The sequence below is a fragment of the Xiphophorus maculatus genome, chromosome 5 (genome assembly GCF_002775205.1).
Source record: "Xiphophorus maculatus strain JP 163 A chromosome 5, X_maculatus-5.0-male, whole genome shotgun sequence".
Taxonomy (NCBI): Eukaryota; Metazoa; Chordata; class Actinopteri; order Cyprinodontiformes; family Poeciliidae; genus Xiphophorus; species Xiphophorus maculatus.
Window position 1 is genome coordinate 7,370,719 of NC_036447.1, and position 27,660 is coordinate 7,398,378.

At 37.0% G+C, this 27,660-nt stretch overlaps 1 protein-coding gene across 2 annotated transcripts in view; it reads left to right on the top strand.

The window, feature by feature from the left end:
* usp34 (ubiquitin specific peptidase 34) overlaps positions 1-27,660 on the top strand; it is a 79,795-nt gene that overhangs the window by 5,659 nt on the left and 46,476 nt on the right. For both annotated transcript variants that reach the window (XM_023333322.1, XM_023333323.1), the window contains exons 2-22: positions 3,248-3,338; positions 4,279-4,825; positions 5,755-5,805; positions 7,701-7,850; positions 8,052-8,119; positions 11,720-11,912; positions 12,958-13,019; positions 13,171-13,252; positions 13,391-13,483; positions 14,488-14,613; positions 14,701-14,830; positions 16,564-16,697; positions 17,612-18,315; positions 19,775-19,989; positions 20,073-20,188; positions 20,530-20,657; positions 20,870-20,959; positions 21,230-21,325; positions 23,451-23,533; positions 25,846-26,000; positions 26,698-26,811. In XM_023333322.1, the coding sequence (XP_023189090.1) occupies positions 3,248-3,338; positions 4,279-4,825; positions 5,755-5,805; positions 7,701-7,850; positions 8,052-8,119; positions 11,720-11,912; positions 12,958-13,019; positions 13,171-13,252; positions 13,391-13,483; positions 14,488-14,613; positions 14,701-14,830; positions 16,564-16,697; positions 17,612-18,315; positions 19,775-19,989; positions 20,073-20,188; positions 20,530-20,657; positions 20,870-20,959; positions 21,230-21,325; positions 23,451-23,533; positions 25,846-26,000; positions 26,698-26,811 (3,428 nt within the window). The remainder of the gene's footprint in view (positions 1-3,247; positions 3,339-4,278; positions 4,826-5,754; positions 5,806-7,700; positions 7,851-8,051; positions 8,120-11,719; positions 11,913-12,957; positions 13,020-13,170; positions 13,253-13,390; positions 13,484-14,487; positions 14,614-14,700; positions 14,831-16,563; positions 16,698-17,611; positions 18,316-19,774; positions 19,990-20,072; positions 20,189-20,529; positions 20,658-20,869; positions 20,960-21,229; positions 21,326-23,450; positions 23,534-25,845; positions 26,001-26,697; positions 26,812-27,660) is intronic.

Here is a 27,660-nt window from a genome sequence, read left to right on the forward strand (position 1 = left end):
CATATAATTACTTCAGGGAAACACGTCTTGAAAAACTGTTCATGCTCAACGAACTTTCCAACATTTTGTCTAGGGCCAAGACTCTGATGCATTTATTTTGGTGAATTAATTAAATAGTTAAAACTTTGAATATGTAAAAAAAATTTTTATTAATTTATTTTTTCTTTGTACATTACATTTTACGGGTGTTTTTAGTATGCCTTTAAATATGACGAACAAGCAACATTCGCAAATAGCTTCACATGGTTTAAATTGTTTTTATAAAATTACATAAATCTTGTATTAATCAACTTTTATTTTCCAATTATTAATTGGTAATCCAATAAATAATAATAGATCAGCCCTACACTGTATTGATAAGTCAAGCAGAAAGGGCTGAACTTTTCAAATGTTTACATCAGAAGTATTTTTTTATGCTACAGATGCATCTTTGGTACAAATGATCGAGCGTACACTAAAAGAATGCTGTTTTATTTCATTTCAGGCAATAATATGTGTAATTTAAAAAGGATTCTGCTTATTTGCATCTTTTAATGTATTTTTGACAAGTTTTCCTCCAGTGTATTATAAGCCTGACGGGCCACCAGGCTTTACTTGTGCCCCCACCAGGCTAAGCATTGCTTGTTTATTTTAGTCTTTTTAAAATGTTTGCATTTTTTAAGACTTTATAGTTGGTGTTCAGGTATTAATCTTCCAATCTTTTATTAACACATAATTATCTTGTGATCAAATTTCCTGTCAACTTTAAACATTTTTTAACTCAAAAACACGACTGGCGGGTGGACGAATGACTGCCCTGCCACCCAAACACCAGGCTTAGCTAGTTTTCTGGGGGAAACCTTGTCTAATGTTTAAACTTTAAAAAAAGCTTAAGTGAAATATGAGAAGAATTAATTGTCCTAGACTAAATACATTCCAGCTGAATAGCATCTACTATGGTTTCACTAATACTTAAACATCTCAGAATGTGAATATTTAAGATGCCTTTATTGAGATCTGTAATTTCTCTGTGTATCCCTCCACTCCGTGCAACACCTGTTAGCCCGGTCCAGGAACTCCTAATGGAGGGCTTGAAATTCTTGAGCAGCATGTGTTGCGGTTCGTACGACGAGCTTCTGTTCTCACTTAGAGCTGGAAACGATCCCGCCTGTGGGACCAGAGTGCCGGGCCGAACCCTGCTGGTTCTGTTTCACATTGGGAGTCTTTGGTGGCAAATTGAGGGCGATGATTCAGGGAGGTCACTTGACTCCGTCAGGCTGGGTGGGAGCTTTGTGGAGCTGCGTGGAGGCCAGAACAATGACTGTAATTTGAGAAGCAAGCCACTCTGGTGCCATTAAAAGCCATTGGTATGACTAGAACGTGATTTTTAAAAATTTTTTATTGACGAACAAGAACGTACAAAGATGAACAAAAAGTTCACGTCTTCATCTATGGCTTTATTACAAATAGGCCCGTCGCAATAAATCAATTAATTGCATGATGAATTAAAATGAGCTCAAAAGTTTATGTATGTGTGATTTATTGATTTTCTCTTTCTACCAAAAACTGGCCGATAAAAGTGTTAAATCTGGTGTTTTGGTCTCAACTAATCTATTTTTCTGAAGGACAGTTTTGTTTAGAGAGACTTCATAATTCATTTTATTTGTTGTTTTTGTTAATTTAATTTAGATATTTAAAGATGTCTTCCAGTTGCAGTGTAATGTTTGTTAATCTTTGAGAATGTGTTCTTGCATAATTATGCCACTACCATTAGTTATCATTTATTGCAATAACTTCTGGGACAATTTATCGTCCAGTTAAGTTAGTTATTTTGACTGGCCCAATAATAACAGCTAAAAATTAGTTTGCAGCTGAGTGAAGTTATTCTCCTCTGCCTGTTTAATTTAGCTAAGTTTAACCAAATTTACGGCTCACTACTCTAAAGAGACTTGCAATAAATGCAGGTCCAGGATTTCTGGGCTGTAAGGAAAGAATGTTTAACGTTACCTAAAAATCTCCACATCTGGCAGAAGAAACAGATGCCTAGAAGTGACATTAGTAAGAGATTTTATCTGTTCTGTGAAGGACTCAGATGTTTAGAGAACATTAGTGAGCAAAAAGCGTCTCGAGGGCCAAGAGACACAGCAGACGGGTCAGGGAAAAAGTTGTATAAAAGTTTAAATTAGAGTTGGGTTATAATAATAATTATAATGAGTAATGATGCAGAAATCATAATTTTTTTTTCTCCCCTCCAGGGGGTCATTTTGTGGGCTCTAGTGTCCCTTATATGAAAGTAGGCTGACAGAAAAGGGGGAATGAAAGGGGGGAAGACATGCGGCAAATGTCGCCGGGTCTGGGAATCGAACCCGCGACGGCCACGTCGAGGACTCAAGGTCGCCAAACGTGGGTCGCGCTATCCCCCAGGCCACCATAGCACGCCCAGAAATCACAATTTTATGGTCTTTTCAATCTTGTATACTCTCTTTGACTTTCCGATGTTGATTTTTAGCAACTCAAGTCAACAAACGTTTTGTAAATATGTTAGACTGGTCAACAGTAAAAAATCTGTCTGGGTTTTTTCAACTGTTTTAGGGTAATTTTGATGTGCTGAATCCAAAAATCACATTGGGTTTTCTCAACTTCCTGAACTACGGACGCAACATGAGCATCAAAATGCATGACTTGTCCTAACATATGGAACTGATAATGTCACAAAAATGTCATCAATTTAGTCAGAAGATCGGATTTCTCTAAATCAAATTGGAATAGAAACCTGACCTGATTTAGAAAAATGCCTGTCATCTTTGGATTTAGCTGTGCAGAATATTCCTAATTCAGTTGGGAAAAAAATCCCCAGACAACTTCCAAAAAATATTTATTGTAACCCAGTGTTATTATTTTGACCTCTGTCCTCACTGAAATGGTCCTTTTTGGAGCCTTACAACAGTATTTCTGTGTAATGGGTTAGAGTGCAGGGTAAAAATTCTCCACTTTTTCACTTTTTAATAAAAATGATGTCATAACATGCACACTGCTCTGTCTCTTTATGGTGTTTTTCTTTTATTGGCATTGCAGCATATAGATGGTAAAAACAAACTGAATGTAATGTTTACATTTATACAACACTTGGGAGGACAGCAAGCTTTATTTGATTTTGTTTTGGGGTGTTTTCATTAAAAGTAAAAAAAAAAAACTAAAACAAGTGCTTTTGTTTTTTTTAAGGTTTTTTCATTTGGTCTCTAAGTTGTGGTTTGTGTTTTTTCCTCAGTATCTGATGCAGACGGCAGTGAAGGAGGCTTCCAGCTGAAGAAGGAACATGCATTGCGAGTGCTGGGCTACATCAGCTCCTGGTCACAGAGGTCAGTCTTCTTACTGCTGGCTGAATCCGATTGGTTCTGCAGGGAGGCTAACACAAAAAAAAGGGGAAAAAGTGTTTTGAAAATGAAAAGAATGTAATTTTTTTAGGATGTTTTCTCTAAATAGAATAAATGTTTCATAGGAGCAAATCCTGTGTAACAGACACATTCCGCTTATCAAAATAAAAGCACTTCCTGTTCTGTTCATTTAAGTGACCTCTCCTACTGCTCTGCATGTCTGTTAATTTTTAAAGACATGCAGGGTTTCCTAAAAATATGCCTGTTGAAAAAACATCTGAGAAGTGTGCAGTTTGTGTACGTACACTGAGATTGATGAAATTGCCCAGTCTGTAGTTAGCATCACTAACTGTAACTGCAATCTTGTATCTTTGATAGACGGATAAATAAAAACTTCATTTCAGACTCTAGGTCAGGGGTGTCAAACTCCAGTCCTCAAGGGCCACTGTCCTGCAACGTTTAGATGTGCCTCTGCTGCACCACAGCTGAATAGAATAATTAGGTCATTAGCAAGGCTGTGGAGAACTGATCTACACAAGGAGGAGGTAATTAAGCCATTTCATTCCAGTGTTTTGTAGCTGTGGCACATTTAAAAACTGCAGGACACCGGCCCTCGAGGACTGGAGTTTGACACCTGTGCTCTAGGTCAACCAAAAAAAAAAAAAAAAAAAGAAATAACCAGATATTCATATCCACAATAATGCAAAAATAAGATTTAATAATATTTAACATACCAGTTTCATCCAGAGCTGGAAGATTGTTTCCGTTTATGTTGTTCCTACTTTCTCTGACTTCATTTGCAAACACATTTTTATATTAAACAGCTAAATTTGAATGTTCTAAAAGAGTGAAGACAAATTGGATTACCAGTACCAGTCAAAATGAAAAAAAAAAGTTTTTCTTTCTTCTTCTGTGTTGTTTCCAGGCAATGTCTGTGCTGCTTCAAAGAGTACAAGCATTTGGAGGTTTTTAATCAGCTGGTGTACGCCCTCATAAACCTGGTCATCACTCAGATCAACAGCCTGAGAAACCAGCTTTGCAGTGCCCAGAACCTCACGCACAAAGGGTCTGGGACCGAAGAGGGCAGGCCCGACTGGGCCGCAGGAGAGTCTGCACCCGGCTCGCTCCCCCAGCCGGCCTCCCCCGGGGAGGACGAACCCGTCAATGTGGAAAGGGACTCTGCTGAAGAGGATGCCAACATACCCGACCCAAACCAGAAGAAGACTCAGAGCCACGAGCAGGAAAAAATCTGGCCAGATGGAGCCCAAGCGAACCCACTGGGACCTCTGGATGGTGGCAGTGAGTCTCTGAATGGGGAGAACGCTGCTGGAGGCGGCGGCGACAACCTGGATCCCTTCAGCTCTTGGACCACAGAGGAGAAAGAAAAACTGCTGCTGTGTGCAGCCAAGATTTTTCAGATCCAGTTCCCTCTCTACACGGCCTACAAACACAACACGCACCCCACCATAGAGGTGAGAACAAACCATAAACACAACGCGTGTTGGGATTTAATAAGAAATCCCTGATATTCTTCAGTTGACATGTAACTAACCCAAAAGTCCTAATGAGCTTCAACGTGTGGGAAGAAAACGATAAAGGAGATAGTCAGCATTTTGCTTTTAATATGGCCTCTCCAAATGAACATTGAAAGTATTTTGTAATGTAACTTAATTTTACCATGTTTTCCTTAACAAAACTCAGCTCAACATAAACACGAAAAGCTAAAAACCAAACACTGACACACAGTCATTGCTTCAAATAAAACAGAGTTCTTGATCATTAGAAAGTGAGTACAGGCTTTTACTTTGTGCAGGTTTTTTATGTTTCATACATTTTGGTGTTGAGCATTTTTAAAAGGAAGATTAAAATGCTGATTTAAATCCCTTTAAAATGATTTAAAAGGAAGAGATTCTTAGTTTTGCGCATATTGTTTGAGTTCTTAAATAAAAAAACCCATCTTGAACAGCTAATTATGTTCTGTTGATCCACAGCAGTTTGTTTAATTTGTGATTTAAGTTGTATTTTTGTTGGCCAAAACTAGTTTATATTTATCTATTTTATATTTTCTTTGACGCACTAAACGTATTATGTGATTTGTATGCATTTATATGTAAAATATGTTTCTTTCTTCTGGCGAGTGCTTATAAAGAAATTTTTTTTTAAATTTTTGCTTTGTAGTTACACATTTGTTTGACCAAATAAAAAAAATCTTCTGTGAAATTGTATTTTTGAATTGAGGTATTTAAAACGTATATCATGCTATCATTTTTAGTAAGATCGCCCAGGCCATGTAAAAGAGTTTTTTAGATTACCTTTAGTATTTGCCACTCATGTTTTATTAACCTGCTGTTGCCATTCTTGTGTTTTTTTAAAATTATTATTATTTTTTATTTATTTCCAGGACATATCCGCTCATGAAAGCAACATCCTGGGTTCCTTCTGTGACATGAATGTAAGAACCTTTGTTACTTTTTCTTCCTCAAAATTATACTACTACACCTATCAGTTAGTTCCTCATAAAGAACTTTAACCTCATCAAAACATAATTGATGGAAACTTCTGAAATAAGGGCACTTTGTGTTTTGTTCTATTTGTGATTTTTATATATATATATATATATACATATACATATTTTGCATGTTATATCTGTTATTCACTGTTGGGATGAATTTTATGGGTGCGGTTCATAAACTGAGCTGCAAATGGGAGATTTGTTTTGCTGTTTTAGCCAGAATTTCTAGACACCAGCTGGTATTCCAGGACCACACAGTTAATAAAAACACAGCTGCTTCTATAAAATTTACTTTTGGTCCAAAATGCTCATAATTTAAGTAGTTTAATACATGATGCTCACAAGTTAATACTTGGTGTAATTACTGTAAATATTTGTAACAAATATCACCAGTTTTGTTTGCATCCCATTCAGTTTTTTTTAAGAGATGTCAGGCTTACTTAAAATCTACAAACAAGTTTTATTTTGTATTTTCCCACAAATTTGATCAACAGCAGCAGTCTCTTGTGTCATGCATATTTTTCATTCTGCGTTTGATTTAGACATTATACTACGAGGCACAGACTGTTAGTTTTCTGACGTTTGGCCAGAGAAACCTGAAACTCAAAGTACTGAATGTCCACATTTGGACATTGTCTAAAGTTTCGGCTTCCAGTTTATTAACTCTGTTTTGTTTCATGAATCAGCAATATTTAAATTTGTCCTGTAAGCTATTAATTCTACTATTTATGAAAAAGAGCCTTCCTGTTTTCTGTTTTGAGACATGTGACAGATATTTGTGTTTTCAGATGATTTAAAGATGTTTTTTCTACTTTGTGGATGAATTTATTGCGTAAAATCTGAATTCAAGATTATGCAATTAATTGTTCACTCTACTATTATCTATCTCTAATATAAATGTCCCTAAAAGGTTTTATTTAAATAGTCAGAACTGACTGACTTCATAGTTTTCATTCTCATTTCTGTTGTTTTTGGGGAATTGAGTCGTCGAATATTTTGCTTTGTTTGGTTAACTGTTGCATAAATTTCTTACCTTCCATTGTTTTGTCAGTGAAAACATAGCGCAGTAAGTGTAATGTAATCTCTGTGGTAACAAGGCTTCCTTGATGGTCCTCCTGTTGCTGCTTTGTTTCCATCTGGTCAGTATGTTGCAGGATCAGATTCAGGAGTTTTTTTCCACCCTTTACTGCACTAAATTATCTCGTGTGTATTTTTTCTTTTAGTTGTGGTTCTGTTCATTTAGCGTGACATGAAAGTAGTTCTGTGAACAAAACATTTTGTTTCGAAACGACTATTGATCCTCAAACCTCCATTTCCTGTGTGAATATTCCTCAGCTTTTCTGAAAATAATGATCTAAAACAAACATGAGAACATTTTAAAGGTTCATAAAAAAGCCAAACTTTTATTATGTTTTTGACATTGGAGTTGGTTTAAGACTGTTGAAATCAACTTTGTTCTCAACACTTAGATTAGCATTTAGCTTCATCTTACATGTCAAGCTTATGTATATTAAAACAAAATGAGCATTTCAAGGAGAGTTTTCTACTCCGGGTTAGATATTATCTGCTTATAACTTTTTAACAAAACTTTGCTTCAGAAATCCTAGAATAACTATTTTCACTTTTGGTTAATTTCTGGATTTTTTAAAAAATGTTTTCTTAATGGAGAAAGGAATTGTTTTTAGAAATAGGTTTGAGCCAAAGCTGTACTTTATTGTCATACTTATAGTAAACAAAATGTGTATTTTTAAGGCCAATTTAACTAGCTGGTCATTTTTGTTTATGTTAGGATGCAAAATGAACATATTATGACTCTACTTTGATTTTTAATTCAGGACGTGGAGGTGCCGCTTCACCTACTTCGCTACGTCTGTCTGTTTTGTGGGAAACACGGCCTCTCCCTGATGAAGGAATGCTTTGAGCTGGGCACACCAGAGAGCCTCCCCTTTCCCATCGCTCATGCCTTTATCACAATTGTCTCAAATGTGAGTCAGATGTTCTGTTAGTTACACTCCTACTCATACTGAGGAAAATACTCACTCTAAATAAAAAAAGCAGCCTTTTTTCTTTTATTCCATATTTTTTCCAACAAACTCCCATTTTCTCATACTATTACTAATTCTGTATGTGACATTATGAATAATTAGTATGTGTTTTTTTTTTTTTTTTTTTAAATCCTCCCACAGATACGTATATGGTTGCACATTCCTGCAGTTATGCAGCACATCATACCCTTCCGCACCTATGTAATACGGTAAGTTACAAACATGCTGATTCACTTTCATTAGAAAATAAAAGCACACTGAACAGTTTTTGCATTTTTTTTAACAAGCTGTAGTTCCTTTTTGTTGGTTTAACATAAAACCTGTTTTCCCTACAGACTGAGATGTACTTAAATTATTTAAAAGATTCAAGTCCATCCATCCATCCATTTTCTAACACCCTTGTCCCTAGAGGTGCTGGTGTCCATCTCCAGCTAACGTTCCGGGCGAGAGGCGGGGTTCACCCTGGACAGGTCGCCAGTCTGTCGCAGGGCAACACAGAGAGAGACAGGACAAACAACCATGCACTCACACATTCCAAGTCTTTTTGTTAATTTTAGTAAAGTTTATCTGTGGACCTTTTAGCTTCTTACAGTTGGTTGTTGGCGTAGTATTGTCTGCTGCTGTGTACGGTGGCTGACGAGTGCAAATCTACAGCAAACTGCTAAACATGCAGCAAAAGAATGATACAAAGTCCAAAGCATAACAAACAAATGCAAGAGAAAAATGCTGCGAACAGAAAATGCTGAAATCACAACATGGATGCAAAAAAAAATATATAATCTACAAAACAAAAGCAAAGTAAGATGCATCAATCACAGGACATGGAAGAAAAAGGGAAAATGCTGCACACGGTAAAAACAGCAGTTATGAAACGCTGCAAACTCCAGACCACTAGGGGGAGTCGACCATATGGAGAAAGTCTCACAGTAAAGACGGGATATCATAATTTAATGGGATATCTAGAAGTAAATTGGAGGAAGAAAGAAAAGGCACGCTATTCCTCTTTTTTTTTTTTTTGCAAAATTATAAAACAGCAACACAGTTATGTGGGGTATATTACCAACTCCACACTCCCCCTAGTGGTCTGGAGCATTTCTGTTTTGTTGACCAAGTTTGCAGCGTTTCACACTTGCTGTTGTTTTTGCTATTTGCAGAATTTTCCCTTCCATTTGTTCGGGCTGCAGTGTTTTTTTGTTTGCATTTATTTTGAGTATAGATTTTTGCTTCATCTTCTGTGATTGCTGAAATCTTACTTGATTTCAGCCTCTGTTTCAGCCAAATAACAAAAAGTTACTACTTAAATGATTGAGCTACATTCATTTACATTTTGCGTTAAGGTTTACTTATCCTGATGATGTACAACTTCATATCTTTTGGTATGTTCAGAAAATCAGTGAGTGAGTAATGCAGAATTATTTTTTGGCCTGAAATGTAAACTTAATAGGCCAGCATTCAACTGAAACTCATTCAGGCTAAAAAACAGAGAGAGAAAAAATCACTGTATTGTCTCACTGTTTGCAAAAGAACAGATTTCCTTATTGGTCTGTTGAACACTGAATGGTTGTAAGTCTAAATACATTAGCTGGTCAGTTACCCATCATACAGACCCTCAGGTTATTGGAGACATTTTTAATGCTCTCAGGACCAGAACTAAGCTGCAAAGGCAACATTTAGATTTCATACCCTTTCCTAAAAACCCGAGACACTCAGGAACTGCTGACTCCTGTAAATCCAAACTGGAAATATGACTATGCAGCTTTCCCATAAAGGGCAATGATTACTTTCATTGAAAATAAGCATTTCCTTTCCTTATTATTTGATGCTATGTGAGTTAACACGTTTTTTTTTTAAAGGTAATAGTTGTTGTAAGTCATTTTAAACGCTGTTGAATTACCCTGTTTTTTGCTGGTGCTTGCCTTCTCCAAAAATTAAGGAGCTGACCTTTTATCGAAACAACTGCTCTGCCCAGAATCTGTGTGATTTCGGCCGATCCGATTAGCGACTCCATCAAACCTGATTTAGGAGTCCTGCTTATTGCACTTTCACATGATTTTAAATATCAACAGGTTTGCTCTCTGGAACAGACTTGAACTGATTTATAAAATGAGCACTGAGCTTTAACAACTGTTCCTCTGTGCCGTCTTTCTCTCTCAAATACCAGAGAGCCATAGGTTTGTTGCTAGGAAGAGTTTCTGTCACCATGACAACAGTTGCTGGGCTTCCAGCCAAGTTTTTTTTTTTCTTTCCTGGCAGGCCTGATCATGTGACGCATATATACGTGCCTCTCCTGCATGTGACAGGGAAAATAATAAGACGGAAATGTTTTATGTGCCTCGTTTGATGAAGATGAGATGCTTTCAGTGAAACGGAAACAAAATGGCCGTCCAAACCAGCAACATGTGATTACCCTGGGACTGAAAGGGAGCGGCAAAAACTGGATGAATAAATGAAATAGCATTGCTGTTGTCTAATTCATAGACTCCACTGTCGTCATTCTTTATGGGTGCATAATGTCGCTAAGAAGCAAAATAATTATTACATTTACATTCTTCTTGGACTATTTATTTGGTTTTTATATATATAATGTTGTCTTTATAGAGCAACACAAATCTAACAAGTCCATGTTAGCTGGTTAATTATTTAGATTGGCTGTATTGGCTGTCCAATAGACAAACATGTTGTTCTTAGCTTAGTTGCTAAGCTAATTAAGAGTTATCTTCTATTAAAGATAACTCTTTTATTAAAGAGTATTTTTAAAAGAGAACTTTTTATTAGAAATGTTATCTTCACAGGAGTGATGGATGGTCCTTTTTTAGTTTTTATGCCATGTGTGATTTTGCTTTTCATGACCATAGATGTTTCTAAACTGCAACATTTTTTGCTTGTCAGAAAGGAAGAAGTGTAGTAGCTTTTCAACCAGCAGATTGGGACTGTGCAGCAACAGGTGGGGATGGGGCAGTCTAGCTTTACTCTGGTCAGGGCTGCAGCTAACAATTATTTTAGTTAATATTTTTATATGATATTAGAAAAACACTAAGAGATCCAAAAAAACAAATAGTTAAATTCCTTTTTTATATAAGAAAACGTAAATCTTATTGTCTGAAAAGCAATAACGCAGCGTTCTTTTAGTAAACGATTCATCATTTGTAGCAAAGGATGCATCTGCAGCTTAAAAAATACTTCAACATGGGGAAAGCTGACGGCTTTCTGGTGGTCTAAACATCAATACAGTGAATCGATTACTGAATTAGTTGACAATTATTTCAATAATCAATTCATCACCACTAATCCGATGGATCGTTTCAGCCGTGGTTCTATAAAGCTGGACAAATTCTTGGTCACTTTGTCTGACCATCACCTTAAAACGGAATTTAAACCATAGAAATGATAAACACATGAAATTTAAGCTGTTTTAAAACTTTAACTTTTTGCTTAATGTAATTTCTTTTTAATTGTGTTTGGTATATTAATATATGAGTTTTATTGTTTTGTTGTTTTTAATTCCTGTTCGGTGACCTTGAGTGCTTTGAGAGGCGCCTTCACATGAAATGTATTATTATGATTATTATTAAAACTTTGGTTTGTTTGTATATCAGTTACCGGCACATTTCTAGACAGAATTTAATTTAATAACTTTTCAACTTCTATGGTAGAACTAAGGCTAAAAGCCAATGCTGACCTTATGACCTTGATGGCAAACTATACAACAAACCATTGTGTCTTTGTAGTCTGTACATAAACTTTCTCCTTTGTGCATTTTGGATTATCTATGTTGATAAGCAGGACTGAACGCTTTTTGCCGCCTGCAGGTACCTGTGTAAGCTATCCGACCAGGAGCTGCGCCAAAGTGCCGCCCGCAACATGGCCGACCTGATGTGGAGCACGGTGAAGGAGCCGCTGGACAGCGCGCTGTGCTTCGACAAGGAGAGCCTGGACCTCGCCTTCAAATACTTCATGTCTCCCACTCTCACCATGCGGTTAGCCGGACTCAGCCAAATCACGGTGAGTCACGCGGCTAGCAAGAAAGAGATCCGACACACACTCACATGCGGGGTCCAACTCAGGAATGCCACAAGCCTGACAAAGACACGATCCCATCAAAGACCGAAGTAAAAACACAAAGAGAGACACAAAGTAATTGATTTTCTTTGTACTTTATGGTAATTAATATTCAATCCAGTAAAATAAAGTCTACTGGCGTCATCCGCCATGACGAACAAATGGAAGAAAACTGATTGCCTGACTGAAAAAATCATGACTTTTTCCACTACAATATAATCTATGGTGGAGCAATAAAAAGAAAAATCCTGATGCAAAGTAATTAGATGCTCCAGGACTTTAGCCATGGGACTTTCATCCATATTTTTATGAATACGCGATTTACTTAGAAATACACTAATCAGAGATTTTGCAGCTAATTTACCACCGCTGGTTTACACTGCAAAAACATAAAATCTTACCAAGTATTTTTGGCTTGTCTCTAGTGTCAATATCTTAGTTTTGTCTTATTCCAAGTATATTACCTGTTACGTAACATTGGAACAAGGTAAAGAGCTTTTTTAAGTCACTAATTTTGTAATATCGATTAGAAAAAGCACTAATTCCACTGGCAGATTATTTCACTTATGGGAAAAATTTCTTCTTATTAGTGAAATAATCTATTTACAATAAGAACCAACAATGATGGGGAAAGTTTGAATAGTTCTTAAATATATAGAGCAAGACAAGCTTATTTATTTTTTAGGGTTCATTCAAAAGATGATCCAAAGAAGGAAAGACGGAAAATAAAGCATTGCATATAAAAACAATGTTTAAATACACAAAGTAAAGGCATTGAAGAAGCAAATATTTCAAGCAGTTCTTTTGTTGGACTCATGTATTATAATGAAGTAACATTACCTTATTTTTAAAAAGTAATTTTGATTGACATGCTCGTCCATAGTATGTGATGTAATGCAGCATATAGTTTGGTACAAAGTGATTCTGTCAGCAGAAAGTTTTATTTTATGAACTCCAGGACTAATTTATCATGTTTGATTCTCCTCAGAACCAGCTCCACACATTTAACGACGTGTGCAACAACGAGTCGCTGGTGTCTGACACAGAAACGTAAGTCGGCCATAACACCTACACTACCTGATCACAGGAAGTATCCATGATGATGCCTCCTCATCAACATGGTTTTTGTTTTTCCCTGGATGGTGTTATTGTGTTTTGCTCCATTGGAAGTCATTCAGAAAGTCGATCTTCATCTTTATAGGTCCATAGCAAAGGAGCTAGCGGACTGGCTAATCCACAACAACGTGGTGGAGCACATATTTGGACCCAATTTGCACATTGAGGTCAGTCATATATATTAAGCTCCTCCCATATGTAAACAGTTGCCTGATAATTATATTTCTCCTTTTTATCCTTTGTGGATTTTCTGTTCTCTGGTTGCATTCTCCCCAGTGCTGCACATGTCTCCATTTGTTTTCCAGATCATTAAGCAGTGCCAAGTGATCCTGAACTTCTTGGCTGCGGAGGGCAGGCTCAGCACGCAGCATATAGACTGTATCTGGGCTGCAGCTCAGGTAGGAAAAAACAGATTCTCACAGCTGTCAGCTGCAGGCAGCCCTCAGGTTGCCTGCAGCTTCTTAGTAATGCAGCAGTAGTGCTGTGTGGCTGTGGATTATTTAAATCACAGGTGTCAAACTCCAGGCCTGGAGGGCTGCTGCCCTGCAACCTGTAGATGTGCCTCTGCTGCACCACACCTGAATAAAATAATTAGGTCATTAAGGCTCTGGAGAACTGATCTACACAAGGAGGAGGTAATTAAGCCATTTCATTCCAGTGTTTTGTACCTGTGGCACATCTAAAAACTGCAGGACAGCGGCCCTTGTTTGACACCCCTGATTTAAATGTAAATTTATTTTCTCTATGACTGAAATAAGGTTGCAGCTAACAATTATGTTCGCAATCAGTTATTCAATTAATTGAGTAATTGGATAAAAAAAAAGTGCATTCTGCAGACTTTTCATAAGCTTTTTCTTTATATAAAACATTGAAAATATCTTAAAAATGCAAATAAACAAATAAGTCAATAACTTTCTAAAAAAGAAAATAAAAATTGTATTGAATACAATGCAACAACTTAGCAAAGAATGCATCTGCAGCTAAATAAAGACATTTCTGCTTCACTTACTATCAATACAATATAGGGCTAATCTGTTGATTCATGTTTTTATTAATAACTGCATAGCAAAATATGCTTAGTAGGATAATTTCACAGAATTTGTACCAGTTTGTAAAACTAAAACCGTGACACTTGAGGATTTCTTTATAGGACATATTTTTTTTACAGACAAAGAAGGTTTTTCCATATAAAATGCAAAATGTTTAGATTTTTTCTGCAGTTTTGACCTAGTTACTTCTTCGAGAGTGTTTTTTTTTTCAGCTAACATATTTTAGAGTCCGTTTACTCCTGTTAACGATGAATTGATTCCCAATTTAGTTGATTATTATTTCAGCAATCAATTATCACGATTAATCATTTACACTCAATCATATTTTACAGCTTTCTTTTTTGTGCTTTCAGTTGAAACACTGCAGCCGCTACATCCATGACCTTTTCCCGTCGTTAATAAAAAACCTGGACCCAGTGCCTCTCCGTCACGTCCTGAACTTGGTGTCAGGCCTGCATCCCAGCGCCCACACGGAGCAGGTACTCCACAGGCATAAATGCACTCTGTAAGCTGCATCAAACTGCTTTAAAACTGTAAAATCCTGATGCGTTCCTGTCCTCCCCCAGACGTTATACCTGGCCTCCATGTTGATAAAGGCTTTGTGGAACAACGCTCTTGCAGCCAAGGCCCAGCTCTCCAAACAGAGCTCGTTTGCTTCGCTGCTGAACACCAACCTTCCCATGGGGAACAAGAAAGGTCAGTCTGGATCCTTGTCTTCAAACAGCGATGATTCATTGGAAAAATATTCTCCTCTCTTTAACCTTTTACATTTTGCCACATTACCACAAATTTCAATGCATCTTAATGAGATTTTATGTGGTGGACCAACGCAAAGTAGTGCTTAATTGTGAGGTGACAGTAAAGAGGTGCATGTTTTTCTGAATTGTAGCTCAAAATTAAATCCAGCGCAGCCACTTGTCGTCAGAACTGGCTTAATTATTTTATTTACAACTGGTTTTGATCTGTAGACCCTCAAGCTAATGCAGTACATCACAGTGCAATAAAAGCAAATGATCAGGTTTCTTCCATCAAAAAATGAGAATAATTATGGTTTTTCTTTTTTTTTTTCATCTTTTAAAAACATATTGGTTACATATTTAAACAGAAGAACAAAACATATAAAACAAAAGTTTACCACAATACAATCAATACATACAAAATACAGAATGAATAAAAGAATTGCATGAATTTTTAGATGAAGACAAACTTTGTGTTATTTAATGTCTGTATAGATGCAGCTGTTGTTTGTTAGACGAAGTTCACACAGGATGGAAATGTGACCTGCACCCACATTTTTCATGGCAGTTTGATCTTTTCACCCCCCCAAAAAGTCTGATCTGAGCCACTTCCTTATGTGGAACAAAATCAAATTTGTACATGATCATTTTTATAGCGACTGCAGTCCAACTGGTCGTGTTGTATTTCACCCAACCTTTACCTCAGTGACGTCAGACATTGATCATAATTCTGTGCCAGAAGTAGCCAGATATACTAATCAGGATGGAAACTAAAGGAAAATTACAATTATGAAATCATGAAAAAGCGTTTTATTGTCATATGATATTAAAAGTTGTGATAACTATTTATTGCTCCTTTTTAAGGTAATTGTGTAGCTGTGACTGCAGGGCACATGAATCAAACCCCTAAAAACACAAATACTGCTTTGGAAAAAACATTTTTTTAGGACAGCACTCTCAGTAAGAAGTGTGATTTGTATCACTAAACTACACATACTATAGTAGCTGCATTTAATCATATTTTCAAATTTATTGATATCTTTGAGCAAACAAACAATTCTGACAATACAGACCATTTTGAGGGATTTTAAATATGAATAAATTTAACACGATAAACTATTAATGTCCATCCCTATGAACCGCAACACAAAAAACTAAAATTTCAACAAAAATATAAATTGAGCATCAAGATCTGCTGGGTGGTGCTTGAAATGAGAAACCTCTAAGTGGTTTTAAAACGTAACAGTGAAGTTTAGGAATTGAAAATGTGAATATTTTGTTAAGGAAAAGCATCTTTAACAAGCTTTAAGGATGGTTTTCCATTTAAGGGAAAACCATAAAGCTTTAGTTTGATCAAATTCAGAGTATATGGCTATTTCAGTTTTTTATTTTATTTAAAATATGATAGAAGCATAAAATCACACACATGAACAAGGAATGCAAAAGACATATTTTTGTACTACAATAATCTTAACATACTGTTAGAATAGAATAGAATTCAACTTTATTGTCATTGCACTGTCACAAGTACAAGCAACGAGATGTAGTTTGCATCTATCCAGAAGTGCTCTACGAGATATAAATATTTATTTACAGATGTACAAGACTATGTATGTATGAACTAGCAAGGATGGCTATCCAGTTTGTTTGTAAACATTTTTTTCTAATTTAAGTTGGTTTCTGTGTTTTCAGGTTCTCCAGCTGCCAGTCCAGACAGCAGCGATAACAGCGACACGCAGCACAGCGGCGGCAGCGACATGGAGATGGACGATCAGATGATGGTGCCCAGCAACAAGAGGAGCCAGCAGCGGCTCTCAGATACTGAGGTGAGCTGCTAAACATGTTACATTAACAATTAATTTAGTAATTGATTATTTTGTTGATTGTACTGGCGATTAATCAGATAGAAAATTAGCATATTCTGCAGATTTAATTTATGTCAACCAACTTAATAATAGAAATACATTAAAAGATTCAAATAAACAAAGAAATAAATTCCTCTTTTGATTGAGAAAATAATCATTCTATTGCCTGAAATGCAATAACAGTTTCCTTGAGTGTATGTTTGATCATTTGTAGCAAATTCTAACATCAACATGTTTGAATAGAATATTAATACAGTGAACGGTTAATCTTTTTTTTTTTTTGGATTAACGGATTAATAATTGGACCTCTAAAGGTCCATAATAGGAGATTATTTGAACCGGATGAAGTTAAAACAATACAAAAATGTTTATATTTTGTGTACAATTTTGGTTTAATTGCTATTTTTGAGTCTGTATTCTCCAATTAGGCCTGTCACCATAAAAATTTTTGCTTGACAATAAATTGTCCCAAAATTATTGCGATAAATAATAAAACATTTTTCGAGATTTTAATATATTGATAATGGAATAATAATACAAGTTTAGAGACTAGTAAACTTTAATTTTGTAGAAGACAAATTAAAGTTTTGTTCTCACAAACTTTTAAAAATATATATAACAAAATATTATTTACTTTTTAAATAACAACAATAAATAAAACAGAAATAAAAAACACATAACAGAAATCATAAGTAAAATGAATTGTGAAGATTCTGAAAAAGAAATGTGTATAAAAAAAAATTAGTCAGCGATTATTTGAATGATTGATTCATCACGATTAATTGTTTTCAGCCCTAAATTTAACTTTCTTTCACTGAAACAGAAAAGCTCTGAGGTGTTTCCATAGTAACGGGATGTTTCTGTCGTTTGTCCAGGAGTCGATGCAGGGAAGCTCCGACGAGACGGCCAACAGCGTGGAGGAGGGCAGCAGCGGCCCCGGCAGCAGCAGCGGGCGCAGCGAGGCCTCCAGCAACGAAGCCGCCTCCAGCCGCGCCAGCCAATCAGCCGGCAGCCCCGGCAGCGAGCTGCACTCTGACGACATGGCCGACAGCGAGGCCCTGAAGGAGGAGGAGGAAGACGAAGAGGAGGACGAGGAGGAGGATGAGGACGATGATGAGGAAGACGACGACGAAGGGAACGCGTCCAATGCCGAGGACGGGCAGCAGAAGGAGGGGCACACCGAGACGAGGAAGAGGAAGGCTGGGGAGGCGCTCGGCGAGGGGTCGGGTCATGGCGTGGGCTCCATCGGGTCAGGGGGAGGAGCCAAAACCAAAGTCCTCCAGTTCAGCCCGGAGACATCCGCTGCCATGGTAACGGCGGCATCGACTTCTTTAGAGGGCCGGATGCGGCTGCTGGATGCTTGCTCTTCGTCGTCATCGGCGCGGGCCGAGGCGATGGAGCCCCAGCAGCCGGAGGACATCAGCCCTTCTCAGATGGGCCAGGGGCCCCAGGAGCCGCCCTGCCTGCCCAGACCGGGGGACTTCCTGGGAGGGGCCATGAGCAGCGAGCTGTTCAACTGCCGCCGGTTCATCGGCCCGCAGCACCACCACCACCATCACCACCACCACCACCACGAAGGGTAAGAGTTTCTGTTTCTTATTCAAAACTCCAAATAAATAAACATTTATTACTCTCTAAACTTGCTTATTATTAAGATAATCACATTATCTTAATATATTACGGTCTCAAAAGCAACATTATCATTTATTGCAATAATTTTGGGACAATTTATCATCAAGCTAAATTTGCTTCTTATTCTAAACTGAGCTTCTGGGTTTATTTGTATTTTTAAATTATTATTATTAATAATTTTCTCATATGGACCTATTTGTGTATTTAATAAAGTTGATGATGATGATGCTAAGTGCTTAACGTCCTTGAAAATGCTTCAATCTCAATTGAAAAGTGCTTGAATTATTTATAAAACCCTTGAAAGTGCTTATTCTTCAATTTGCACAGTCTTGTAATAAATCTTAATCTAATGTTTGCTTAAAATCCAAAATTTGGAAAACATTATTTTAGGGCTGGTATTGATACTTTTCTTGTTTTAAATATCTGAAAAACTACCAAGCTGATGGTGTGACCTGTCCTCTTTTATCAGCGGTTTTCACTCCACACTCTGTTGTTTTGTTTTTTTATTTTTAAGCAGTTATGGGGCACAGTAGTAAAACCTGAAACTGCTGCTGTGGCCAATTACTCAAGTTGTTGTTGCTAGGCAACTGGACTTAGTACTCATCACTTTTATGTTGTGATAAAACTATTTAATACTTTTTTATACACTGCTCTTGAAAAAAGGCTCATTGTAATATGTTTCTCTCCAACACCAGCCACATAAAAAAGTGAGATTTATGTCAGTGAGGTATTTTTTAAATTTATTGACATTTATTGGTACTTTAATTGAACAAACAGTGGAGAAAATCCCAACAATACCGACAGTTTTAGGGGTTTTAAACATTAACTGAAATTTTTTTGTGATGTCAATAATAAATCTAATTTCTTTATCATGATAAACAATATAAATGCTCACTTATGTCTCTGTTTGTTAAAGGATTTAATTTGAAGGTTCATTTAGCATAATTTGTTTGGATTGTTTCAATGTAATGAATATTTTTTTATTCCTTATGGCACAAAAACTTACTGATCTTGGTAATTGAAATTAAAGTTGTCTTATAGTTTATGATATAAAGCACTTTGAGCTGACACATCGCTGAATTGTGCTATAAAGATAAAATTTTATTGGATTTTATTTATGTGTTAGACCAGTCAGGTGATAGGATGTTATATTTTTGTTTACCCTGCCCCTGTTATATTATCACATTTAATGTTAATAATGGAAATATCTTTAGTGAATTGAAACTGTCTACTTTTGTTCATTTTTGTTGTTACTCTCAAAGTGCAGTGCTGGAAAAGTTTGAAAACGTAGTGGTAAATTCTTGAAAAGTTTTATTGCTGCCCATTATAACCGAGTTACTTTAAGATTCTCTCTTTCTTGTAATTTCCCTTTGGGATCAATAAAGTATGATTGATTCTTCCACCAGTCCCATGGTGGAGGACATGCTGAGCGCTGATGACGTCAGCTGCAGCAGCTCCCAGGTCAGCGCCAAGTCAGAGAAAAACATGGCTGACTTTGACGGCGAGGAGTCGGGCTGCGAGGAGGAGCTGGTCCAGATCAACTCCCACGCTGAGCTCAGCTCCCACCTGCAGCAGCATCTTCCCAACCTGGCCTCCATCTACCATGAGCACCTGGTGCAAGGTGAGGCCTGCTGAATGAAACGGTTTATCCAGCTGCAAACCTACCAGAATTAAAGGTTTGGTTCTCTCTGTGTAAATCTGCAGGTCCAGCTGTTCATAAACATCAGTACTCCAGTCACGCTGTGACCGACATCAACCTTGACAATGTTTGTAAGAAGGGGAATACGCTGCTCTGGGATTTGGTGCAGGATGAAGACGCAGTACGTATTTTCATTTTCTCAGAAACAAAGAGCAGGATTGACATTCTGAGATGATGCTCCTGGTTTGAAAAAAATGTTACCATTAATTCATCCTGGTAAGGCTTTTTAGCTGGTTTTTAACCTTAAAAATCCAGATCAAGATCAATTTGATCCAATAAGACTTTATTGATTGAACTGGGATTAATTCTCTGAACAAAATTACAAGATCATGCTGAGCAAATGCCACATTTGGGTCATTGGGAGGACTCCTCTTGTTTGACAAAAAGCAAAATGAAACAGCCTGCAGCTTGTTTGTTTTGAGGAATTATTCGGTTGTTCTAATTTTTTTCACATCTATTCAGATTCATCTCTCTGAGGGTCTGATTAATGAAGCGGAGAAGCTGCTGTGTTCTCTGGTCTGCTGGTTCACCGACAGACAGATCCGAATGCGCTTCATCGAGGGTTGCCTTGACAACTTGGCCCATCATCGGTAAGCACGACTCAAACTCACGTAATGCAATACTTCTTTTTTACCCAATATACGTGATGAAACTTGTGCTTTTAAATTAGACATCAGTAATTTTGCTGTTTCTGTCTTTAGCAGTTAGGTAAAACAAAACATATTCCCCTGAACTCTTCCAAAGTTTATTCACTGTTTGTCCCTGGTGGATTATTTAACTCCATCTTCTTCATTCCTCTCAGGTCTGTTGTGGTTTCCTTGCGCTTACTTCCTAAACTTTTTGGCACTTTCCAGCAGTTTGGCTCCAGTTACGACACCCACTGGATTACTATGTAAGCAACAGAGCCTTTATTCAGGTGCCATGGCAGCTGAATAATAGCAGCACAATAATAAGCTTTTTCTTAACACATGTTGTTTGGTTTAACCAACATTTGTTTGGTGTTGGTTTGCTTTTTTCATCAAAGTCCAGCAATATAAAACTTAAAATATGCAGCTACTTTACTGTTTTGCAAATTGACTCATCTTTTGATAAGATTAGAGATGTAAACATCTTTAGTCTTCCTGCCTGGAGCCTGTGCTGATGTAGTTGTTGTGTCTGTTAGGTGGGCTGAGAAGGAGCTGCACATGATGAAGCTGTTCTTTGACAACCTGCAACACTACATCCAAGAAGTCCGAGAACACCGACACAAGTTTGCTCTGTGAGTCTGAAGGGGGTGATTCCCCCAAACTGGACCGGGTTTGATTAGCAAAACATACCTCTTTGTTTTTAGGAGTTCCTCTTAACTTTAACTTAAACTTCAGAGGGTTTTACATTTAGGTAAGAAAAACTGGTTTGATCCAGAACTATCTTTGATTTCATACATATTTGAAGTTAATTTACCATTTATTATTTTAATTTTGTTGTCAAAATAGATTCACCTGGATTGGTGACTGGAACTGGACAATATTCAGGGCCCGTATTCACAAACATGATGTCCAGGCATCCTTTAAAAAAAGCCTTAAAAATGTCTTAAATTCATTAATCACAGCTCTTAAACGGCGTTGTGGAACCGACTATTTAATCTTATTCAATGTAGTTTTCCTTTTTCTTTTTTTTCTATTGTTTGGTGGTACTTTACTTTTAGACAAAACTTTGAGTCATGCGCAGACATCTTCAGTGCATTTTGTGATTTGAGGAGTTTACAGCTACTGGCAACTAGCTGCTAATATACCCTCGCTAACTAGCAAGTATCTTTAGTTATCCAACCCTTGCTAGCTAGCTAGCAAGCAAGGGTAACACTAGCTATTGTTTTTACGCCTATAATATGCAAGAGCAAATTAATTTTATTTACTTGCAGTTTTCTTTTTTACATATCTGTACTGATACTGGTCTTATATTCTGTTCCAAATGGTCATAAAAGGATCTTAAAAAGTCTTAAATTAGAGTTGATAGAGCTAAGATCTTAGCCCAAAAATTCCTGCCATGGAGTCGTAGCTTAAGAGTGATTCAGTTCGCTGCTGAGAGTAACTTTAAGCGAGGAATCAACAGTATTTCCTAGCTTAGTGTGAAGGCATGCTTGACCCCGTTGCTAGGTGTTAGAGATTTTTTGGTATTATCATTTTATTCTTACTTTAGTTCACATTAAGCCTATAGATCTTTGTGATTTTCTGTTTAAAGTGTTCTCTTCTTTAACTGACCTGGAGGTCACTACTGTCTGTTCAACTTTACGAGAAATAGATAACACTAAGTTTCTCAGACCTTAAATCCTTTTACAAGAACACCTCCTAATTTAGTAACTACCTGTGAGCAGTCGTATTTTGTTTTCTTGACAGTACTGACCGAGATTTGAACCGGGCTCAGACCTTTGATCAGATATCCCATCTGGAACTGGGTTGTTAGATGTTTGGGTTAGAAGCTTTACGACCTCTGTTGTTTTCCTGACTGCCCCCTTGCCTGTTCTTCTTTGACAATAAAAACAGGAGCTTTTGTCAGAGCAGATCAGAACGCTCTGTAGAACTGCTCGGAGGAGAAGTTTGATAGAGCCTTCCCTTTTGCAAAAGCTCCACGTAAAATTCATATACGTTGTTCTTTCTTTTATTTAGGTTCGAAAGGAAAATACCTATCACTAGGTGTGATGCTGACTTCTAGGGACTGTGATTGGTTGATGCACTAAACAAAATAATTTTGTATTTATTTATTTATTTATTTCAAACGGGTAAAAAAAAAAAAAAGAGAACAAGCAATCAGACAGAGAAAAACAAGCACATACATAACCAAAAACAAAATAATTTGTTTACTATCTTTTCTATAATAAGACACACACACAAAAACAAATACCCCCCCAGTAATCAGTTGGTAGAAATTTACCAGTCATTGAATCTAATCTGGATTAAGAAAAGCGTCACGATGATGAAGCTATCCAAAATTGAATTAATTGCCACACAGCATGAATGTGTTTGATTATTTTCATCCTCATTATTTTGGTTCTCCTCTTTACCCCTAGCATTTATTATGGGTCCTCTTAATTCCTAAAATGCTTTGTGAGTAACTTTTATCTTACCGATGTAATATTCTAAGAATGTTATAACAACGTCACTTTTAGTCTCAGGATTCTTTGAGAATATGGATCCAGATCTTTTTCCAGCTAATGAACACAAAATAGGATGAAGCTTTTAAAAAGAAACCATATTTTTGCGATATAACTGAGCTTATCTGCAGGCTCTTAAAGCTGCAAAACTCTTTAGTTATGCTAGCCTCAGATGTTGAAATGTGATGTGTTAGTTGTTTAATTAAATCTCCTGATGCTAACATAAATTGCTCTTTTTCTTCTTGTGCGATTGCAGGTACAGCCACAGTGCAGAGGTGCAGGTCCGCCTGCAGTTCCTCACCTGCGTCTTCTCAACGCTGGGATCACCAGACCACTTCAGTAAGGCTTTTGTTTGTGTTTTCATTAGACTAATCATTCGTTTTCATACAATAAATGTTTAGCTTTTTTAGCTGTAGGTGCAGAATAGGAACATTTTGGAACATGGGAACATTGTAAAATGAAGGGCTTGTAGGATTTTGTTTTTTGTTGTTTTGAAAGCAATAATCATGTTAGATACATCATAAGTCTCTGTATTTAGTTTCTCATCATAATCCAGTAATAGAGGAAAAGTATTGAAATCCATTTAATTGTTAATTTTTTCATTTAAAACCAAAGGTTTCTGACTATGTTCCCGTCTCAATGGGATTTTATATGGTTAGACCATTAAAAAGACGTACATAATTGTGAATTGGAAGTTAAAAATGCGTCACTTTTAAATTCTTTCTTTACAAATAAAAGTATGGAACATATTTCTATTCACCACTGTGAGTCAAGTTTTTGTAGAAACATCTTTACTGCATTATGAGTCTCTTGGAAAATGTCGCTGACAGCATCTATGTTTATCTTGTCAAATAAGATAAACCTCAGACAAACTGGGTGAAGATCATCTGTAAATTGCATTTTTGATTCCTTGCCACAGATTCTCAACTAGATTTCAGTCTGGACTTTAACACAGAAATATGCTATGATCTAAACCACTGATTCCTAGCTCTAGCTGTATGTTTAGAGTCGTCTTCATGATGGAAAGAAAATTTCTCCCCAAGTTCCTAATCTTTGTCCTGGATGTTACATTTTGGTCTTATTTGCCCAAATTATCTTCATTCACGTTTTCTGTTTTCACTAGATGACTTGTGGCAAACCCCAAACAGGAGCCTTGCTTCCCACCATGCATTTCACACTACTTTGTGTTAATTCAGAACACAAAATCCACAAAATGAACTTTATAAGTTTGTGGTTTTGAAGTCGGAAAATGTGATAAACTCGAATGAATACTTTTGCAGGACTCTGTGAGTCCTGGTCTTTGAACATAACTGAGATGTTTTTGCATTTAATAGTTAATTAAAATGTGCCAAATAAGCTTTTTGATAGGAAAATATGTCAAATGGTTTCTCCAGCATTTTATGTTGGCATTAGTGTGTCTCAAGGAAAAGCAGATTTTTATTGTAGCTTCACAATAGGATCCTGAGTGTGCATCTGGTTTTCCTGAATCATTGGACAAACAATAACACAACACTTAATGTTGCTCCGCTGAGAACAATGCTCTGCTTGTCTGGGTACGTATGTGTGGGCGAGAGGCTGATGTAGCATTTAGGATTTAAAAGTAACATTGTTTTCCTTTTCTTCTGGGCAGTCTGCATAAACCTCGACTTGGACATGAATATTTTATATAAACAAACCGCTGGCTGCTTGTTTCCACTGACTGCACCACAAAACTACTTTCAGAAAGACAGATGTTGGTTTGGGGAATCTTTTCAGTCTCTTCTTGCATTTAAATCTTATCTTGTTAGTTATTTTCCTTCTAATTAATTTGTATCTAAATTGTATATTACCACACTCTGATCCAGTTTTCTTATGGTGCGTTCACACTGAATGCGTTTTGAGTGTCAAAAACGTGTGTGATGCTACAAATTTGATGCCTGTGCACTTTGAAGTCAGATGCGTGGTATTTTGGTCTAGACGCATCAAAATCGCTCTAGGCAGCGTTGAGAGGAAACTCCTTGGCATGTGTGTTCCTCAAACTCTTCCACCATCTTCTGCATATTTTATCTAAATAAATAAGTTAATTTAGCGTTTTTTCTGGATGGACTTGGATAGCTCAAATGCGGGGAAATATTTTCAAATATTAAAAGCTATAACTTACTCGACATTTCAACTTCCTCGCTGGTCCTCTTCCAAGCAAGGTCCTTTCTATTCCTGTCTCTGTAGTCAAAACTCTCGTAGGTTATTATTAAGCAGTGACAATTAGTTTACTTTCCACAGTTTTATTTTTTTTCTGAGAATATGTCCGAAAATACCCCACTATGTGCTGGTTTACGCTCCACGTTGAGCCGTTAAAGTTCAGACTTTTCAACTCCAGCGTCGGACGTGCTTCGAACCCTCAAAACACTAACGCTTCAAATTGCGCAGCGGTTGATGCGTGAAATGCTCCACGACTCCACAAAGACGTTGACTGTAAACCAGATGCGCCTGATGCTCAAAACACGTTTGTTGTGAACTCACCATGAAGTGTTATTTAGGATTTTTCTTAACTGTTTTATTGTTGGCCAAACTGAAATCGCTCCATGGTTTTCCCAGCATGCAGAGTCTGAATTATCTTCATGTAACGGTGGAATAGATGAAAGTGTTGGGGTGTGTCTGTCTGTCTCTTTCAGGGCTGAGTCTGGAACAGGTGGACATCCTGTGGCATTGTCTGGTAGAAGACGCTGAATGTTACGACGATGCGCTGCACTGGTTCCTCAATCAGGTTCGCAGCAAGGACCAGCACGCCATGGGCATGGAGACGTACAAGCACCTTTTTCTGGAGAAGGTATGCATGTTGCATTGAGACGTAAGAACAAACAAAATGTCTGATATTTTCTGTTAAACTAGGGAGATTTGGTTGTTTTGGTGTGTTTTGTATAATGGCTTGAACAATTAATTGTGACAAATCGGTTATTGAAATAACTGTCAACTAGTTTACTAATTAAGTGTACAGACTAAAAAAAAGGCAATTTGCTGAATGAACAACACACTTAAGTGCAAAACTATTAAAATTTTTTTTAATACTTTTTGCATTTTAAGATGAAACAATCCCTTTGTCTGTAAATATCATAGCTAAGAGAAGGGGGGGGGGGGGGGGTGCAGGGTTTGAGCAGGCCGCACACAGGCTTGATTGGCAGCGCTACAACCCTCCTCCTGGCTTTTATTGGTTGTTTCTAGTTAGCGCTGGGAAAAGACAGAGGAACTCATATTTTCCCCCCACGTCATACTGTCACGAGTTTCAATAAAGATGTAGAAAAATGTTTGGGTTTTTAAAATAAAAGTTACATCCTGCCTCTTTAGGCCCGTATTGAAACATTGCAGGTTTTGGTTAAAAGCTGGAATAAAATGAAATGATGTCAGCAGATATTTCCAGCCCTAAATGTTCTCAGCTGGATGGATTTTATAGAGCACTGGAGTGGAAAGCCACCCCGTTCCATGGGGACGGCAGCTGTTTGTTAATATGCGCTGATGTTTGTCTCCAGATGCCTCAGCTGAAACCAGAAACCATCAGCATGACCGGGCTCAACCTCTTCCAGCACCTCTGCAACCTGGCTCGCCTCGCCACCAGTACCCTGGACAACGCCTCCAACTGCGAGGTAAACTTGTTTATTTGTTTATCCAAGTGTCTGACATAGTACGGACTATTCTTCCTGGGGTCCACACCAAACATTACAATTAAAATCCTTTACAAACATTACAAAAGTGACATAATCCTTAAGACATAATCAAATTTAAATTACACACAAAATTCAAATCAACTGCTTCAATGACCTACAAACTTTACGAAAAGATACAACAAAATAATTTACCACACAAACTTTTTCAACCATATCATAATTAAATTAAAAACAAAGATTAAACACTCTCAGCTGTAGTTGGAGTTGAAATTACTCCAAACCCATTTATGCTGCTTTTTGGGTTTACTCCTGAGGGACCTGAAAATAGATTTTATAAAACCTGGAAATACTTTGACTTTTTCCAATAAACATTCAACAAAGATTCACAATAGCAGACCATTAACATTTTTCCATGTTCCCATAAATCTTGACATTGGTGTTTTGAATGACATTAATTAATTTATTTTGTTGCATACCTTGTAGTTGACAGTATTTACAGGGATTTGTGGGGTATTTTTTCCTTTTCTTCTTCTTCTTTGTTGTAATTGCGTATTTTTTGTTTTTATTCAATACTAAAATACAACAAATATCAAACTTTAAATTTAAACATTCCATTAAGTCAATACTAAATCACTCTCCATTATAAAGGTTTTTAAGATTTTTTTTTTTAATTTACATGATCAGCCATCAGTATATTTTCAGAAGGCAGCATATTCCAAAAGGACATTTCTTTGCACACAGCGTTGGTTCAGTGTAAAAGCAATGATAGAAGTTTGTCTAGTATTAAAAGCATGTCTACTGTAAGTTGGCAACAACTGTGAGAAAATG